The 20208-nt window shown below is 50.2% G+C and overlaps 1 protein-coding gene across 2 annotated transcripts in view; it reads left to right on the top strand.

Annotated features, from left to right (window-relative positions):
• The window catches only part of LOC116951049 (myomesin-1-like), a 52817-nt gene extending 49072 nt beyond the window's left edge, over positions 1-3745 (top strand). For both annotated transcript variants that reach the window (XM_032969404.2, XM_076072077.1), the window contains one exon: positions 978-3745. In XM_032969404.2, the coding sequence (XP_032825295.2) occupies positions 978-1135 (158 nt within the window). In that variant the 3' untranslated portion in view covers positions 1136-3745. The remainder of the gene's footprint in view (positions 1-977) is intronic.
• The last annotated feature ends 16463 nt before the right edge of the window (positions 3746-20208 follow it).

The following is a 20208-nucleotide window of genomic DNA, read 5'->3' as shown; positions in this document are numbered from 1 at the left end:
ACAATGGACCCTTTAAGGCCGTCCCATACAGCATGATACTGCAGTTATTGAAGTCAAAGCGGCTCGCTGAGTACAAATGCCTTGGGTGGGTATGCATGGGGGCCCTTGAACAATTGTGACGACTTTACATCACTATGGCAGGGATCAGTCTGTCCACCGTTTTTGTATTCTCACAAAATTGGTATGTATTTTATCGACCTGAAAAAAGTGATGGGTTCGATCCAAGGCCACAGTCAATCGGCAGGCAGGTTATGTATGGTGGGGTAAAGTGTGGGTACTGCCTTAATGTCTGGCCAACGTTGAAGAGTTGGCTAAATGCCCTCCAGAGTGGCTCTCCAAAGCTCTCTCTCGTGGAGGCCCTTTTTTTCCAGCAGTCGCGTGAGCAAGCAATTGCAGCGCTGCGCCACTACCTTTTTCCTCGAGTGAAGGAGATGCATTCGTGGCCTGATGCACCCTCATCAAAGACGAGCTGCTGCTGAAGCACACATGTCACGTGGGGCCGTGCCCATATTACCAGGGCGTGGGAAAACCCTGCCACCTCTTGCGCATTGTGAAGTGTCCTTCGTTCTCTGCATGAGCCTAGGTTATTACTCGGCGTGGCAACCTTGCCACGAGGTGGATAAGAGATGGCAGTAACGCAATAGATTATTAAATCTATCTGCGCGTGGCTTTATTTGCATGATGGGTTTTCTCCAGTACCTTTGCTTTCCTCCCCACATCAAGCCAAACATTCGTGACTAAAAATGGCCAAACATCACAATGCAGAAACGTCCTGAAATAAGTCTTGAGCATCGGTGAGGTGTTCTTGATTAAATAAAGGGCACTCGTTATTTACATTCGCATTCCTCCTTCGGTGCATGGATTGAGCAAACGTTGCTCAGTCCGTGCTGGCTGCGGGGCCGCTGCTGACACCGCGGCCCTCTCCGTGCCTGTGGGATGGCTCCACATTCCTCCGCGTTATTTTCATGCTCCCACAGCCACGAAGCCAAAGAGTGAAAAGGGGCCAAAAAAAACAACCGACGAGAAGAAGAAACCGCCCATCGATGTCAATAACGGCGATGACGGCGACGACGACGGCACGGAGAGGCGCACGGCTGAGGAATCGGACGTGAAGGGCGCTCAGCCGAGCGCCTGAACGCTGCCGGGTGAATCCAATCACTCAGCAGCGTCCACACCGCGCATGCAGTGAGTGGGCAACCTGGATAGCCCTGTGTGTGTGTGTGAACACACGCCTCTTCCTTACGACTTGCGACCGCGGCTTGTTCTTTTTTATGTAATGGCTTTACAAATGATGGAAACGCTCGATATCTTTGCAAAGGATCAGGCGGGAACTGTGTTTAAAGTGCTTGACCCACAATTGGAAGGGCATACGTTCAAGGCCATTTTGGGGGTTGGGCTTAGCCCGTTATTCTTCTGGGATTGGTAAGTTGAGTACCACTTTGTGCGATGTCAAGAATGGGTTTGGTATGAATGCATTGGCCACAATTATCGGAATGTGGAATTCCCACCACGGTGCTGCCAATGGAGATGGGTGCCGTTCCATTGCTCAGATACACAAAGGAACTGCGATGGATATTTTGGTTAATTTGCTCGACCAACATTGGCATTCATGGAGCCATTGTTGTTCCAAACGAAATTGTCTCAAAGCCAGTGTTCTTCACTAATTTCCAGAGGGGGGCTACTTTCGCTGGTAAGACATCATCATTTTTAGGGCCGCCATACATTTGGAACCATTGAGGTTGACAGCACGACGGGCTGATGTTTTCACAGCTGTTGTGTATTTTCGAGGGTCGCACGTCAGGGGCCCCACTAAAGGCCAACCAGGGGCCGCCAGTAGCAAACACTGCTTTGAGCTACAGATTGTGGCAATGCATAACCACTGACAAAGTGTCAAACATCCGTCGCGCAGTGAGATGTTGCAAGTTTGGCCCGATGAGCACCCTGGCAAATGATGCCCTCCACTCCCAGACTGCAATTCCGCACCTTTGGTGACTCTGATGATGGAAATAACGTTGGGGAAATTAAGGCTCTGTAATTCGTAAACGTGTTCCACTTTTACAAAATCTATTTGTTCTTTATTGCTGTGATAAATATTAGCGCGTGTGTAAAACCACGTCTCCGTGGAGACACCGGTCCTGAGACATCGTCACTACATGCTTAGACAGACCATTAAAACGCTACAAAAGTAACACAACTTTGTCCCAAAGCTACCCACGACCAGACAGCGGCCCGTCACTACCGTCACCAAAACATTGCACGCCGAATATCTACCACAAGTTTATTCCAAATTATCCATACGGGCGCTGATAACATCTATTTTGAAATGGGTGCTTGCCCTTAATACTTCTGGCAACGCTAAAAGTTACTGCGGGGTCCTGGCACCCGTCGAGCGGAGCAGAGCGCGCGAGTTCAGCCGCTGCATCCACGCAGCGATCCGGTGGCTCGCGACTTCTCAGCGATAGCTACGGCCGGTTCAGACCGGCAGGAACCAGCAGCACGTTTGAAGGGGGCCCGATAGCATCTCTGCAGACTTTGTGTGTGTATATGTCAGTCGTGGGGTTACTTCCATCTCACGGAAACACCACGGCTTACAGTCAAAACAGTGTCCACCCTCGCCATTGCTGGCCAATGGCTCTGCAGCAGTCGGCAGGCTCTGTAGTGCACGAGGCTGTTGGACGAGAACAGGGATGGGTCACCAAAATAACAAGAAGCACTATTTTTTCAAATTCGGTAAAAAAAATATTTTGAAGGGCCGCAATGCACGCGAATACGAGACGGACCCTAACAAATAAAAACGTTAGGGAGCAGTCCGTAAAGAGCCGCATGCGGCTCCGGAGACGCAGCTTGCCGACCCCTGGATGAGAGCACGGACAGAGGCTGTGGCTAGAGTCGTCCATGGAGCGGTGACCTTGTTTAAGGCGCACTCAGGGGAGCACGGCACAGCAGGCAGCGTTACACAAACGTTAAACAAATGTTTGGCGCTGAGCAGAATGAGCAACGATACGATCTGCTTTTGTCTCTCGTGGATTCAAGTGTCGTGCTCACTCCCTGTGGACTCGAGCAACGGCTGCCGCGACGTCCATCGCTTCGTTGAACTCGTCCGTGCACTGCCAGCCACCGTTGAACAGACGACGTGACCAGACGACGTGAACAGACGAATGTAGCCAATGTACAAGGGCGTCTGAACATTCATTGGGGGAGTGGGGAAGAGAGCTGTCCAGATGCCGCTCGTGCTCCCCTCTCTCCGCTGGGTGCGTTTGTTGGGGGTCAGCGCCGATCTCATCTCTCCGGAGTGGGCACCACGAACACCGCATCGCGGAAGTAGACAGGGCGGGTTCCTCGAAGAGCCCTGGTCCCGCTATGGGACTGTGAAATCTCCAGAACTCGCTCAGGTCTACCAACAGAGATGAGAGCGCTGCCACGTTGCCCCTGTGAGCTGGGAGAGAATCCGACCGAGCGGAGAGAGGCAGAGACGGCACGACACGTCCAGAAACTCAACCACAGACTCCTTTATGGGAGGGTTCATGACCGAATGGACAACATAACGAGTTAGCGACTATAATTACACATTTTCACGGGCATGAGCGTTCTGCACTGGAATTTACACCACTCTTAAATGACGAATCACTACTGATTGTCATCTCTACACTCGAACAACCAAAGTCATGCTTGAGTGTGAGTTGTATTAGCACTGCACTGAGATTGACGTTCCACAGTGATTTATAATAAAGGCTGTCACGAGTTCTACCTGCCTCGCGTGATTTACAATTCCATTTACGTACGAATAAGGTGCGCAGAGGTTAATCAAATGCAACTGTAAAAGTGAGGTATTGTTGTGTAAGCTGCGCGGGATTAACTGCGTATTGTCTTACTCGGGGTCAAGAGGTTGAACATTCCAATGGAAGTCGAAGGTCGACTTTGGCCATAATCTGTCAGAGGTGATCAAAACGAGTACCACAAAGGCCCTTTTCTCTTTAAAAAAATAGATATCCAGAGTAGGTGTGTGTATTTATATAATGCGAGACACGGTCATGCACCATCAAACTCTTCTGTACCGCATCCTGAGCTGCAACTGCGTTCAATCGCTATCCACATCTTAAGTTGCATTGTCGTTGTAAGACGTGATTTGTAATTGTAGTTGTATTGTGCAGAGGCCGGTTCCCGTCATAGTAATGAGTAATCTTCACGACGAGCTCGCAGCTGCCGATTGAGAAGAGTGGCGGCAATACTTGGGTGAGCAGAAGAGACGCTTTGAAATGTGTTTCATGGCAAACAAATCAGCAGCTCTCGTCTGGCACAGCCACCGAGGAGGAAGTGGGGGGTGACCTCCAAGTTCGGGTTGCTCCAACAAGCCCACAGCTGCACGAACAGCTGCACCCACGGCTGCACCCGCAGCAGCACCACCACAGCTGCACACACAGCTGCACCACAGCTGCACCACAGCTGCACTCACAGCTGCATCACAGCTGCACAACAGCTGCACCACAGCTACACTCACAGCTGCGCCACAGCTGCACCCGCAGCTGCACTCACAGCTGCACCCACAGCTGCACAACAGCTGCACACACAGCTGCACCACAGCTGCACAACAGCTGTACCCACAGCTGCACCACAGCTGCACACACAGCTGCACAACAGCTGCACCACAGCTGCACCACAGCTGCACACACAGCTGCACCACAGCTGCACAACAGCTGCACCCACAGCTGCACCACAGCTGCACCACAGCTGCACCACAGCTGCCCTCGCAGCTGCACCCACAGCTGCACCCACGGCTGCATCACAGCTGCACCACCACAGCTGCACCACAGCTGCACACACAGCTGCACCACAGCTGCACTCACAGCTGCACCCATAGCTGCACCCACGGCTGCACCCACAGCTGCACCCACAGCTGCACCCGCAGCTGCACCCAAAGCTGCACCCACAGCTGCACCACCACAGCTGCACCACCACAGCTGCACCACAGCTGTACCCGCAGCTGCACCCACAGCGGTCTCCAACGCGAGCAGCAAACTCTCAGTCCGAACCAATGACGTTTCACACAACACAACTTCCTACGCGATAACACTACAATTACATCAAACAAACATCCACTCGCAAACTGTTTACCTATTGTGCATCACGTGTTGTGTTTTATCTCGACGTCAAGTCGTGTTATTTGGTTGCTTTCAATAACGCGTGGGGTGGACCGGTGGCGCTGTGGTGAGCACAGTGCGCTATGAACTCGACCACCTGAGTGTGATTCCCCGTCACGGCCACCGTCAGTGGCGAGTGACATCTGAGCCAGACCTGGACAGCCCTCATTCAATCAACCCGCACTACCGACCAGAGTGGGGAAGTATGCTCGAACCACCCCCACGACTGTTATGGTGTGGAGGCTTTCATCTAGCAGTGGATTGGCAACAGGTTATGTAAAACATTTTAATATTGAGGAACCACTGATTAAAAAATAAACAGATGCTGGTGATACTCTATGCGAGTGAGTCTTACTTGCCAGAACTGCATTTTGTTTGGGCAATTCTCGCCGAGCAGAGACAACATTTCTTCTAACGATGATGACGCCCAGAGAAACGTAAACGCTGGCGTGTGAGCAAGCACAACACGAGAGAGAGCCCGCACGAGTGCACCGCACACAAACTGCACTTTACATGGGATTGCTTTGTTCAGTGGAAGTTATTAAGCACACTTTTACAGCGTTGGTACTCAAGCAAAAACGTAATTTTAACCATTGAACATTCCATGCATTCCATGATTCTGTTTGGTCAGAATGATCTCCCAGCTCAACAAGACAGCGAACGACGCCACAAACTAAACCACGTGACCCACGTGGCGACCCAAATTACAAGCACAACATTCTCACGGACACGACCTCCCCCCGCCCCATTGCCTCTGCGCTACGACATTTTCTCAAAACACGGGCAGATACAGCCTTGGCTGTTTGACCAGTGTTTGCATACAGAGTGCCCCCTTTGCCCTGCCATCTCACACCGAAGTCACGCGCATGCAATCTCTGAAACTATTTCCAGGCATAAAAGTTCCATCGGTCGCACAGCTGTAAAAAAAAAAACAACCCACAGCATTTTCGCGACCCGGTGGCGAAAGAGAGCATCGACAACGTCGCCGTGAAGCCGCGGTCACACCTCGGCCGCAGATACTCCTCTCACATAGACGCCACGGGACGATCGCTCGTGAGCAAACACAACGGAGGGGAGTCGCTCTAAGTGCCCACTGCAGATCCGTGCTGTTTTTGTTTCCTGACCCAGTTTACTCGGCGGCGGTGGTGGTGGCGGCGTGGTTACTCGGAACTGGTTTTACTGAGAATCCGCGGCGCCAGCTGTCGTGGCCCACGAACGCGATCGATCGATCACGCATCTCGAAAGGTGGAGCCATTACGTTCGCAGCTCGAGTGTAATTTGTCATTCAAACATGATCAAATAGCAACACCTCTTTCATGACCACTTCCCCGGTTAAGCTCAACCCCCCCCCCCCCCCCTTGTTTTGTCATCTTTGCGTGCTGTTGTATCAGCTTTGTGTGCTGTTGTGTCAGCTTTGTGTGCTGTTTTGTCAGCTTTGCGTGCTGTGTCAGCTTTGTGTGCTGTTGGGTCAGCTTTGTGTGCTGTTTTGTCAGCTTTGCGTGCTGTTGTATCAGCTTTGCGTGCTGTTGTGTCAGCTTTGCGTGCTGTTGTGTCAGCTTTGCGTGCTGTTGTGTCAGCTTTGTGTGCTGTTAGGTCAGCTTTGTGTGCTGTTGTGTCAGCTTTGCGTGCTGTTGTGTCAGCTTTTTGTGCTATTGTGTCAGCTTTGAGTGCTGTTGTATCAGCTTTGTCTGCTGTTGTGTCAGCTTTGCGTGCTGTTGTGTCAGCTTTGCGTGCTGTTGTGTCAGCTTTGCGTGCTGTTGTGTCAGCTTTGCGTGCTGTTGTGTCAGCTTTTTGTGCTGTTATGTCAGCTTTGTGTGCTGTTGTGTCAGCTTTGAGTGCTGTTGTATCAGCTTTGTCTGCTGTTGTGTCAGCTTTGTGTGCTGTTGTGTCAGCTTTGCGTGCTGTTGTGTCAGCTTTGCGTGCTATTGTGTCAGCTTTGCGTGCTGTTGTCAGCTTTGTGTGCTGTTGTGTCAGCTTTGCGTGCTGTTGTGTCAGCTTTGTGTGCTGTTGTGTCAGCTTTGCGTGCTGTTGTCAGCTTTGCGTGCTGTTGTGTCAGCTTTGCGTGCTGTTGTGTCAGCTTTGCGTGCTGTTGTGTCAGCTTTGCGTGATGTTGTGTCAGCTTTGCGTGCTGTTGTGTCAGCTTTGCGTGCTGTTGTGTCAGCTTTGTGTGCTGTTGTATCAGCTTTGCGTGCTGTTGTGTCAGCTGTGTGTGCTGTTGTGTCAGTTTTGTGTGCTGTTGTATCAGCTTTGCGTGTTGTTGTGTCAGCTTTGCGTGCTGTTGTGTCAGCTTTGCGTGCTGTTGTGTCAGCTTTGCGTGCTGTTGTGTCAGCTTTGCGTGCTGTTGTGTCAGCTTTGCGTGCTGTTGTGTCAGCTTTTTGTGCTGTTATGTCAGCTTTGTGTGCTGTTGTGTCAGCTTTGAGTGCTGTTGTATCAGCTTTGTCTGCTGTTGTGTCAGCTTTGCGTGCTGTTGTGTCAGCTTTGCGTGCTGTTGTGTCAGCTTTGCGTGCTATTGTGTCAGCTTTGCGTGCTGTTGTCAGCTTTGTGTGCTGTTGTGTCAGCTTTGCGTGCTGTTGTGTCAGCTTTGTGTGCTGTTGTGTCAGCTTTGCGTGCTGTTGTCAGCTTTGCGTGCTGTTGTGTCAGCTTTGCGTGCTGTTGTGTCAGCTTTGCGTGCTGTTGTGTCAGCTTTGCGTGATGTTGTGTCAGCTTTGTGTGCTGTTGTGTCAGCTTTGTGTGCTGTTTTGTCAGCTTTGCGTGCTGTGTCAGCTTTGTGTGCTGTTGGGTCAGCTTTGTGTGCTGTTTTGTCAGCTTTGCGTGCTGTTGTATCAGCTTTGCGTGCTGTTGTGTCAGCTTTGCGTGCTGTTGTGTCAGCTTTGCGTGCTGTTGTGTCAGCTTTGTGTGCTGTTAGGTCAGCTTTGTGTGCTGTTGTGTCAGCTTTGCGTGCTGTTGTGTCAGCTTTTTGTGCTATTGTGTCAGCTTTGAGTGCTGTTGTATCTGCTTTGTCTGCTGTTGTGTCAGCTTTGCGTGCTGTTGTGTCAGCTTTGCGTGCTGTTGTGTCAGCTTTGCGTGCTGTTGTGTCAGCTTTGCGTGCTGTTGTGTCAGCTTTTTGTGCTGTTATGTCAGCTTTGTGTGCTGTTGTGTCAGCTTTGAGTGCTGTTGTATCAGCTTTGTCTGCTGTTGTGTCAGCTTTGTGTGCTGTTGTGTCAGCTTTGCGTGCTGTTGTGTCAGCTTTGCGTGCTATTGTGTCAGCTTTGCGTGCTGTTGTCAGCTTTGTGTGCTGTTGTGTCAGCTTTGCGTGCTGTTGTGTCAGCTTTGTGTGCTGTTGTGTCAGCTTTGCGTGCTGTTGTCAGCTTTGCGTGCTGTTGTGTCAGCTTTGCGTGCTGTTGTGTCAGCTTTGCGTGCTGTTGTGTCAGCTTTGCGTGATGTTGTGTCAGCTTTGCGTGCTGTTGTGTCAGCTTTGCGTGCTGTTGTGTCAGCTTTGTGTGCTGTTGTATCAGCTTTGCGTGCTGTTGTGTCAGCTGTGTGTGCTGTTGTGTCAGCTTTGTGTGCTGTTGTATCAGCTTTGCGTGTTGTTGTGTCAGCTTTGCGTGCTGTTGTGTCAGCTTTGCGTGCTGTTGTGTCAGCTTTGCGTGCTGTTGTGTCAGCTTTGCGTGCTGTTGTGTCAGCTTTGCGTGCTGTTGTGTCAGCTTTGCGTGCTGTTGTGTCAGCTTTTTGTGCTGTTATGTCAGCTTTGTGTGCTGTTGTGTCAGCTTTGAGTGCTGTTGTATCAGCTTTGTCTGCTGTTGTGTCAGCTTTGCGTGCTGTTGTGTCAGCTTTGCGTGCTGTTGTGTCAGCTTTGCGTGCTATTGTGTCAGCTTTGCGTGCTGTTGTCAGCTTTGTGTGCTGTTGTGTCAGCTTTGCGTGCTGTTGTGTCAGCTTTGTGTGCTGTTGTGTCAGCTTTGCGTGCTGTTGTCAGCTTTGCGTGCTGTTGTGTCAGCTTTGCGTGCTGTTGTGTCAGCTTTGCGTGCTGTTGTGTCAGCTTTGCGTGATGTTGTGTCAGCTTTGCGTGCTGTTGTGTCAGCTTTGCGTGCTGTTGTGTCAGCTTTGTGTGCTGTTGTATCAGCTTTGCGTGCTGTTGTGTCAGCTGTGTGTGCTGTTGTGTCAGCTTTGTGTGCTGTTGTATCAGCTTTGCGTGTTGTTGTGTCAGCTTTGCGTGCTGTTGTGTCAGCTTTGCGTGCTGTTGTGTCAGCTTTGCGTGCTGTTGTGTCAGCTTTGCGTGCTGTTGTGTCAGCTTTGCGTGCTGTTGTGTCAGCTTTGCGTGCTGTTGTGTCAGCATTGTGTGCTGTTGTGTCAGCTTTGTGTGCTGTTGTCAGCTTTGCGTGCTGTTGTGTCATCTTTGTGTGCTGTTGTGTCAGCATTGTGTGCTGTTGTGTCAGCATTGTGTGCTGTTGTGTCAGCTTTGTGTGTATTCGTTCACTGGCACGGAGCAACAGACACAGCAATGCATCGCATCGCCGCGCTCTGCTGAGTTGTTACTCTTCATACCACTCTTGCTCTCTGCGCTGCTTTAATAATCCCGAACAGTTGCATTTTAATTCAACATCAGTAAACATGTACCAGGTTTGCATTACATGAGCCATTAATATAATTTTTTGACATCAGTAAACATTTACCAGCTTCGCTGAGGTTCAAAGGAATCGCTGTGCGACAAGTCAGCATTAGCCACGCAAGCGTTTTCTGGTTGAAGAAGGTTACGGATTAAACCCCGGCTCAACAGACCCCACTTAAAATCGCGCTCCGTAAAAAATATCATCACTCGGACTGTGAGTACAAATGGCACAGGGATCGACTCAGCCTATCAACCATTTGAGTCCAACACAGCGACTACCACCGTGGGAAATCAACCGCGGGCTTTCTGTGGGAGGACTCGCCCTCGCCATGGAAATGTGGAATGTCTTCCACAGGCTCCGGGCAACCAATTGGAGACGATCACTGTGACACTGTCTGTTCGCCTCACGCACGCCACCAAGTAATACGCACAGCGAGACACTTTTTAACTTTTTAACAATGAATCAGGGACACGTAGGGTGGGCTCTTGGATTTAAACACAAGCGCCAAACTCACTGAGCTTCCCTTGTAGGCAGTGATAGGGACAGTGACGAGGGCCAGGGATAGGGATGGGTGCAGGGGCAGTGATGAGGGCAGGGGCAGTGATGAGGGCAGGGGCAGTGGCCAAAAAGCGTCCTCTGGTCTAACACCGTTTTGAGACGAGGCTCAAAAGAAAGCTGTCTCTGGTGTGGACAATCAGTTCCAAAGACAATGCATATATTATCAGAGTATGTTTTTTGTTTGGATTCTGACCACAAGTATTGTGGTTAATGCAGACATGATTCCTTGTAAAAGGTTTCAGTTTCGTGTTTTACATCTTAACACAGCTGTTTTTGTTGGTACTGGCAAAGGAGGTCCCATGATGTAGCCATTCATCGTATTATTATTGTTGTATTTTACCTGGATAATCCCCTGAGTTGGAATATCTCGTTTGCAAGGGTGTCCATGCTGTCACGTGACGCACAGATGGCAAACACATAACGACGCGTACCCAAGCACTTGGGTGTCCGAGGATTTCACAGCGTGCGCGTGTGTACGATGTCCTCCGGTGTCAAGGGCAGGAACGAGAAGGCTGAGGTAGCGCACAGCAATGAGCATCACGGCGCGGTCACACAAACTCGCGAGTGGTGGACACCTCCTCCTCCTCCTTCTCCTCCACACAAGGCGCTCAGGCTGTGTAAGCGCAGCGAATGTTGCGCAACTCTCTTTTGGTTCAAGATTTTACGAAGTAATAGGCAGGTGGCACACCTTGATGTGACTGTGTGAGATTACATAATTATATTATCCCAATGACTGGGCAGGCCTTCATCCAGCAGTGGATCGATCGTGGCTGACGATGATGAATGACTGAGCAAAGTTCGTTTGTCCAATCAACCCGTGACACGCACTCGAGAGCGAGCCGCGATGTCCTTAAATCACCCGTCATTGATTTTTCCCGGTGCCTGAAACTTTTTTGCAGGATGAGCGTGACTTGAAGAGTTACTCGGGTAGCTTCTGTAAGCCCTCCAAGGCGGTATCTATGCCTCAAGATGAGCCAGCGCACTCAAGAACCAGTTTGTGAAAAGGCGAATGCAGTCCAATCACAACGCGACGCATTCCCACCAAAAACAGCGCTCTCCTATCGCTCCTGCCACGGTGACTCTGCCCGTGAACTTCACTCACGAATTCCTCCTCATCCCTTGTCGAGGACTCGGTCTACCTGACACTCGCCGCCTCGTCTCATCCACACTCACGCGGTATTCAACCACCACTACCACCACCACCACAACCACCATCACCACACCGCAGGTTTCAACACTCCTCTCGCTGCTTCTTCCCTCGCACTGCTCCACTTTGGCATTCCCTCGCCTCGTCTCTCTTGCAATAACCCTGCCCATTTAACCACAAGTGTTGCACTCTTATCTATCGCTAAACACGTTCGATGGCGCTGTTTGTTGCCTGCCCGCTTGACGTTTGAGGCCTTTGGGGGCCTGTGCACAGCAACTGCGTCTCAGCGGCTGCTAAAAAAAGCGGTGTGAAGAAAACAGCTGCGAAGCTTGCACCGCGGAAATTCCCTCGCTCAGACTCAGACCGCCACTGAGACACCAGGTTCTTAAAATACGCACACGAGGTGACCTCCTCGTTCAAGGCGCGTAAAGTCAGACTGCCACTTGGCGAAAAGCCTTAAAGTGTCGTTCCATTGTGGAACTTAAAAACAACAACAACATCCCCGTCATCTGCCCTGGCGTGCAGGTGAACAACGCCGCTCATCATCTCAACGTTGTTCTGCAATTACCATCACCCCTTCGTTCGTGCTCGAGTCATTGGTATGATTAGCACACCACTGCTGCCTCCCGTGTATTCCTATACTATTGTTATCTAGTCCTGCTCTCTTCACTTTTCAAAAATTAAGTTTGAACAATTGTATTATATAAAAAGGAAACAGGCAATATAGTTATAGCAGGCAATATAGATGTAGCTAATCAGCACAAACACCGCAAAGCTCCCACGAGAAGCGGACTCCAGATACGGGGCCAACGTCTCTCCCGTGGTCGCGTGGATTTTTTTCTCTCCCAGTCCTCCAGTTTTTCCCCATTCACATTTACAAACACGCGTTGAGATGACTTAGATAATTATTTGGCTGATAGAAATCTCCACGTGATAAGCCACTTCGTTGAGCTATCAGTTGTGGCCAGGTCGCTTCTGAAAAATAAGTTAATACTGTAGCTCAGTGGGCTTTACCTGGTAAAATTGACAGAAGTGTATTTTGATTTTCTTACCTTTTCTATACTATGCACTCCTATCGTGTGTTTCTGTTGTTTGTTACTGTTTTGAGTTTTTGACCCGCCCCTACTGGACATCTGTGAAAAAGATCGTTATAGCTAATCAGATTCTTCTTGCAGTATAAACAAAGATTCTGACTCCGTCTTTTCCCGGCGACTGTCAGCATGACTGCGCGATGCAGTCCGAGCTGTCACGCATGCGTGGCATTCAATCGCACATTCATCGTGATGCGACAGGCACCACGGGGACGCAGGCGACAACCGTGACACGCGTTTGAACCCGGGCGAACTACGTCTCTCTCTCTCGCGCGCGCTGATGGGAACTCGGATGAGACGCTTCCTGCAGTCGGAATGGGCACAGCGTGTACAGCAGCTCCTCTTGTAATCGTCACTCAACAGAAGCCCCCGGAGAATCTCCGGACACTGCCTTCTCGTGCCGCGCCGTGTCACGAAGCACTCGCTTGTCGCGGTTATTATTCCAAGACGTCAACGTACCCATACTCAAGAATGGACGATGCTCGTCTCCGCAGGCGAACTTTTGCCACTGGCGAACATTCCACGTTCTCTTGGTGGTGACTGGTCTCTCTATCGGAGAAGCAATTCATACTCATGGGCAAAAATGATACTCATGACGATGATGATGGAAGGGATGATGGTGAGTTATTTTGACCCCCGACTGGAAATTGAAATTGCAACCTTTCCAGCTCTAATTAAAGCGTTCTGTTGAAGTGCAACACGGCCAGAAGTTATCACAATGGAAGACAATTACATCCTTATTTAATTTTAAATCCTTATTTAATTTAAGCAGAGGCTTTTTTGTTGTTAAATAAGCACTTCAGCACCACGTGTTTAGCCACCAGTTCCCGACATCTGGGTGACCTTTGCATGCTTGGGAACGCTCAGAGGAGAGGGGGCTTCTCACGCGAGGGGTCACGTGCTCAACGTCCTTTGACCTTTTGCAACCCCCCTGTTAAAAATAAATGTTTAAAAACTAAAACCCCTTTCCTTCGCCTGCTGACTCCACCGCCCGTGGCTCCCTCCTCCGCACCGTGTTCGTAAGAAACTGCTCCCAGCCAGAGATGAGAACAATCCACAGCGATTACAAAACGTGACACACACACACCGCGCCACGTGTGATGCACAGCGTGGCGATTCGACCATCACGACTCCCAGCCCCTTTGGCAACTCACCGATTAGAATCGTCCCGAGCGTGCGCTCCTCTCGTCCGAGAGCGAGCTACGCGCCCCTTGTCAAATGACGTCAACCACGAAGGCAGCAACTCGCTGTCCCAGTTCTTCTGGTCAGAGAAATGCAATTTGAACATTCCTCGCTCAGTCGCCGGCAGAGTGCACCGCGCCAATATAAAGAGACCCCCCCCACCCCCCCGCGAAGATGCCACGACCGGCTCAAGCCATTCAAATGTACAACGTAAAGCATTTGAAATGACGCTGTGATAAGGCCATACTTTCAAATTATATTATCAAATGTTGCTCATTCACTAAATCAGTGTGGAAGGGTGGTTGGGGGGTGATCATTGTCGCGGTTCCAGTTCGGACAGGCAGTGAGCCGCACCACAGGTTTTGTATTCACAGGTGACTCGAGCCGGGTGGTTCATTAATTCGGGCACAATAGCAGAGCGGAGGTAATGAGTCATGCACCGGTGGGTGCTGCTGCTGCTATTGCTGCTGGGCTCCCGCCAGACCTGTTCTCCTGGGAGACCACGTGGATGTCTTGGCTCGGAGACAGAGAAGTTACTGCACAACCCCACTCAGGGTCGCGGCACGGAACCGCATTAAACGCTCTGCAATCACGCGGCTCCAATCGGCGACTTCTGTCTACCCTCGCGTGGCGAGGAGTCGATTGGCAGCGTCGTTTATCTTCGTGTCAGGGTTGGTGAGCGAGCCAGCGGTCGGTTTCAGAAGTGGCCAAGGCCCAGGTGGTACGGGCAGAGGCGGTGCTGTGTGGTCCACGCTCTGAGATTCGTGAATGCGCGATTCTTAACGGTCCCCCGTGCAATGTTCTGACGCGGCTCGAGGCAGATGCTTGCTTGTGGGCTAAGTTGGAACCCCTACCAGTGAGTTGAAATCCGTCCACAGGGGCTGACACAGCAGAATACAATATATCTTAAATGTCCAAATATCCCAAATGCTGCACGCCTCTCAGTGTGCTGTTAAATCTTATGAAACAGCACTCACACACCGTGTTCTGCTCATGTAGTACGATCCTAAAATGCAGGGTGAACACTTCATTATCGCTTTTATTGGGCAGTAGCCCCCGCGGGGACACAGGACAAGTTCCAGCCAGAGCCAGGGGCAGTAAATCGGTGAAGCGCTTCCGACTGCCCCGGGGCAGGGGATGGAAGGGGCAGTGGGCGACCCGGCGCACTTATCTCGCATCAGTGTCATTGTGTGGAGATTGTGCGATGACAGTTCCATTCTTGTAGCCATCACAAGTCTGCTCCAGACCAGATGCAGCCAGCGCCCGCATCGCAGTGGCTTGTCGGGGTGACGGGGGGGGGGGGATCTCGTGCAGAGGAGCAGGGCCCGTGGCGTGATCACGAACACAAACACCGGGCACGTCTCGCGCGTGCGTCCGGCGGCAGCAGAGTGGCCAGTGCGCTGCGCTACGAACGTGGCTACCCGAGTTCGATTCGTGCCCATGGCCAATTGGTCTTGGGCCTCCCCTAGGTCTACTTAAACTTAAATAGGTATCAGTTACAGTAAACGTTCATACTGGGGAGGCAAAGAGAGGCAAAGGTGCCTGGGCATGGTTCTGACCAGACCACCGCCCTTGAGACGTGCCGGCCTTCGTAGGTGCTCGCGAACAAAACTTGCCCCAAAAGTCTGTGTAGGCTACACGGAGTATCTCTCTCATTGTTCTGCAGGTCGTTGTTATATTTCATGTAGCACTGTTGCAATTGTAAATGTGCATGTTCTGTCTGCAATGCCATTAATTTGAATGCTTTGCTTCACATAGATGGCCTGTACATGCCAGTTTAACACGCAGGCCTATACTGCATTTTCTATTGACAAGTGTGTGCAGATACAAATATTATTCGGCGACTATTGCATTCCGAACTTTGCACCTTGCAGGATTGTTTATCGTATTAAGTTTTGAAAAAGTTGAATTCGTTATTCAATCCATACACATCAATTTATGAGTGCAAGTGTATTTTGAATTTAAACGTTTGAGTGCGATATAAAAAAAAATAACAATTCAAAGCCCATAGTCAATCCACTTCTGGATGATAGCCATGCCATGTCAGAAATACGGGTTGTGTGACCATGCTTCTTGCTGCTGGTTAGTACGGGTTGGTGAGGGAGAACCGATTCAGACATCATTCGCCACTGATGTTAGCCGTGGCCGGGAATCGAACTCAGGTATACCGGGTTCATAGCTCAGTGCGCTAACCACTCCGCCACTGCTGCCCTGCCTGTGTAGCATGAAAGGACTGTAATTTAACGGAATCGGATTACAAAAGAGGGGAGAAAAAAACACCGAAGTTGTGGTGGCTTTTTTAATGTGGAAACTAGAATTTTCCGAGCGTGTTGCTACTGAACACACGGAGTCGAGTCGGTACACAGCTGAGTGTTTATTTTCTCCTAAATGAGCGGTGATGTGTTTTGGAAACACTGTGCAAATATCATTAGTGGTGTAGATGTGTCCAACATCAAACTTTCTAAAATGCAGATAATTTGTCACTTGATCCCCAAGCATGTCCTCGCGTGCGTATGTGTTTACTTGTTTATATATACATCCGGCCAACTGACACTGGCAGAGGACTAATTAAGCACACTCCAGGATGAATAAAACACGAACCGCTTCGTGGGAAGCCAGCAGTGGTTGCTGTTGCATTTAAATATTGATTCCTGCCATAGGAATGCGGAATTTACCCCACTGGCTCAGACCTATAGAAGAATATGAGCACGGCTTCATGTGTATTTGAGCGCAGAAATACTTCTGACCTCGGACTATAGAGTAATCATGTTTAGCTTGAGATGAACAGTGAAACAGAAACATGTGGTGCGAGTATTACAGTGTCATAAACTATTCTCTGCTTTGAATATCGATTTTTCTTTCAGGAACTAAACACCAATGTCGATGCCCGCTAGAAACAAGAAAGGGCTTCATGAGAGAGTTGGTGTGGTTTCGCTGTTCCCACTCCACTGAAGGAGTGCAGACCACAGTGGTTTACTCTGCGGTCCATAGTTTGTGTTGTGTGGCCACAACCGGACTCCTGAAGCTGTACCCTTTTATTTTCCATTTATTAAAAAAGATTTGCACATCGGCCTGTCTATAGTCTGATGCGGTTGATGGTTACACCACCGGTGTCGTCGAGGAATGTTCTGAAACAGAAATAGTGTACGAAGTTTTTTTTTGTGACGTGCTGTTGCATTGCAGGTTACAAATAAACAGAGGCAAGTCAATCTCTCCACAGAGTATTCATCTTACTACAGGACACATTAAATAGCACTGCATACGTTATCACGGTTGTGTTGCACAGCTCTCTGATGTATTTTGTTCAAGAGAGCAATCGGCATGTCAAATCTTGATAAAGTATCCATAACTAAGGTTGACGACACACTGTGTCAAAATCGGTCCAAGAGTGTTCTTGTGTTGAACCAATGCTGCTGATAAGATGCACTCACAGAAGGCCGAATGGCTGATGGGTCGGGTAAATGATTGTTTACGTCGGGCTTTTAAAGTGTGCACCTCCAGGGAGCAGACTCCCGCAGCACCCCGTTGGTTCCCCTCGAGAATGCAGAATCGGCGATGGGACGAGAAGAGCCTCTTGTTGAGGACCCGACGAAGGGACACTGACCACAGCGGAGACCGCTCCCAGCCGCGCCCCCACAACAACAGCAACACGTGCATGGAGGAATTTGTGTGGATATCGCCTCCATACATTGAAGATCAAGGAGTTGCCAAAGATAAGATCATATCATCAGAAAACACGGATGGAGAACGGGGTGGCCTCGTACACCAGTAGGCCATTACGTTAAGTTTTAATTATTTGAATGACAAACCCATGGGTTATGGTAATATCTCGTCATCCTGCCATGCATGGGAGCTGCCAAGGCCCCTGCTCTCCTGAGTGCCCTCTGCGTCTCTGTGCGAGACGGCCTCTCCAAAAACGGCCTCTCGTTACAAAGGAGACTTTACAAAGCTATTGTCTGCTCATGCACGCAATCAACGCATTCGGTAAATGAGTCAACACAAAGTCCAAACGAGATCCCGATCGCAAACATCGTATCACCCATCGTCTGATCAATATTTAGTTTCGCTAAGTGGGATCACAAGCTGTTGCTAATCTTGGGAGCCTCCTCCATCAACTTCAGCTCACGCTTAGATGGAAACTGTGGCCCTCGGCGATGTGGGTCGAGGGCCAGATGAGTGCCCCAAGGGTGCAGGACAGCGACACCATTCGCACCTCTCCAAACGGTCCACTCGCAGTCGTTGAATTAATAGACCCAAAAAAACCCACATCCTATTATTATGTTCACATGATGCAATGTTGCTCATTCATATGTATTCTTATTGGCACGCGTGTTTACACAGGAATTTACACACTGAGCTTGATTCCCTTTTTGTCAGGCGGGTCCTGCAGGTTTTATAGTAACCTGGCGATGCTGGTATGCCACTTGAGTCGTTTGTGAGAAATATTACAAATGTAGCGATTTATTATTAAATCCAAATTTGGACCATGACGCCGGCACACAGTAGTCTACTCTTGCGAATTACATCGCGAGATCTTTAACGTGCACCGAAGCAGACTGCGCAATGTATATGTGGTTACTACATCCACAGGAATAACCCGGGCGGCCACTCGACTCGTACTTTGAACCTTTGCGATGACAAACGCCTTCTCGCTCGGCCGCGTTCCCGCCCCATTGATAACGCGAGGTAGATACAGAATACAGAGTCCGAGTCTGTGCGATGCTCAGTTGGTAAGGACACTCGGTCCGCTCGGAGTAACATCCCAGTGAGCCCTGTAAGGACTCATGATGACAATGTGCTGGGCTGCACGTTTATTGATTTCAATGAAATCAATCAACGTACACAACCACCAACCCTGCCTCCGACTAAACGCATTATCTAGTGGGCTATGACCAAGGATCACAGTATTTTTGACTAATGCGCTAAGTTTGTTATGTGTGCCTCCAGTTACTGTTTATTTGTAAAAGATACAATGTATTTGCAGACAGTGACACTAATCAGATGAATTGTATCTGATCACCGACTAGGAGTAATGAATGACGACTTTATCTCCACGGATCGTGTAACAAACATTGTTTTATTTAGTTCGTTTTACGCGGAGAGACCGGCATATGCAGGAGGCATAATGTCTGCTTATCTGCGTTGTTATCCACGCAGGGCCAATTTGTGCACGGAATGCCTCTCGTGTGGCGGCGTGCGTCCTGAAGGAGGAGGAGGCTCTCATGAAGTCTGCCTGGGGAAGATGAATGGAGGCTGCAGCCTGTCTGCTTTGTGGTCAGAATCTCTCCCATCGTGGGGGCAGCTCGTGCGTGTGGCCAGCGCGATCGACAAAGATTAAGCAAATAACAAGATAGGAGACTTTAATTTTGAAGATTATTAAACTCGCAAGCTGCCGTTCTGTGGGACGCGGCGATGTTCAAAACATGTTTAAACTGAACCACTGGTGCAAACTGTACACGGGGGAGTTACACAGCTACTTGAAAATGCACTGCAGTGTATGATTAACACGTAGGTGTAATATTTAAAGCGAAAAGGAAGCAGAGCTCGCATACCCCCTGCCCGATCTCCGGGGGAGATATCCGAGTGCTTGCATTTTTGAGTCAATTGCGCGTGGTGAAAACCCAGCGCCTGGTGGAGACCCAGCGCCTGGTGGAGACCCAGCGCCTGGTGGAGACCCAGCGCCTGGTGGAGACCCAGCGCCTGGTGGAGACCCAGCGCCTGGTGGAGACCCAGCGCCTGGTGGAGACCCAGCGCCTGGTGGAGACCCAGCGCCTGGTGGAGACCCAGCGCCTGGTGGAGACCCAGCGCCTGGTGGAGACCCAGCGCCTGGTGGAGACCCAGCGCCTGGTGGAGACCCAGCGCCTGGTGGAGACCCAGCGCCTGGTGGAGACCCAGCGCGTGAACGAGACAATGTGGGCCCCCAGGTGTCCCGAATTGGGCCACTCGGCGCACGCATCCACGCCGCCGAGTTGGCCTTCGCGGAGACGGTCATGGTTGTGTGTTGGCTCGAATAGAATAAAAGATTTGTTTCCAAAAATAGCAGGGCACACAGAATCCATCGTTACCATGCCCAGGGCATCATTTCCCCTACGTATGTTTCGAACGGATAAAATAGTTCCGCACCCGGCACGCCACATCGAGTATTCCTCTCGCTCTGGTTGTGGTTGCTAGTCACCTTCCTACTCGCATTCTACCAGCGACCCAGAACGTATTGAGCGATATATTCAGTCTTGGCCAGAACAAGCTGAACACAACGCGACTGACGCGTGTAATGCTTTACATTAGTGAAGCACCTGGCCTGAAAAGGGGCATTATTCTGCCAGTAGGGGGCGATGTTTGCCAAGTGTAATTCCAATTGAATAATTTGCAGGTGACTTTCTAATTTGGCAAATGTGTTGGTTTTCGCGGTTGTACCTAATACGTCTCTGATGTAATTATACAATATTATTAATATGAAGGAATGTCGTTGGCGTGAAGTGAGGCTGTGATGGTGTGTGTCTCTTGAG

This window comes from Petromyzon marinus, chromosome 3 (assembly GCF_048934315.1).
Source record: "Petromyzon marinus isolate PM22_M1 ecotype Great Lakes invasive population chromosome 3, UKy_Petmar_22M1.pri1.0, whole genome shotgun sequence".
NCBI classification, from domain to species: Eukaryota; Metazoa; Chordata; class Hyperoartia; order Petromyzontiformes; family Petromyzontidae; genus Petromyzon; species Petromyzon marinus.
The sequence above is the reverse complement of the archived record's forward strand: the minus strand, read 5'-3'. Positions and strand labels throughout refer to the sequence as shown.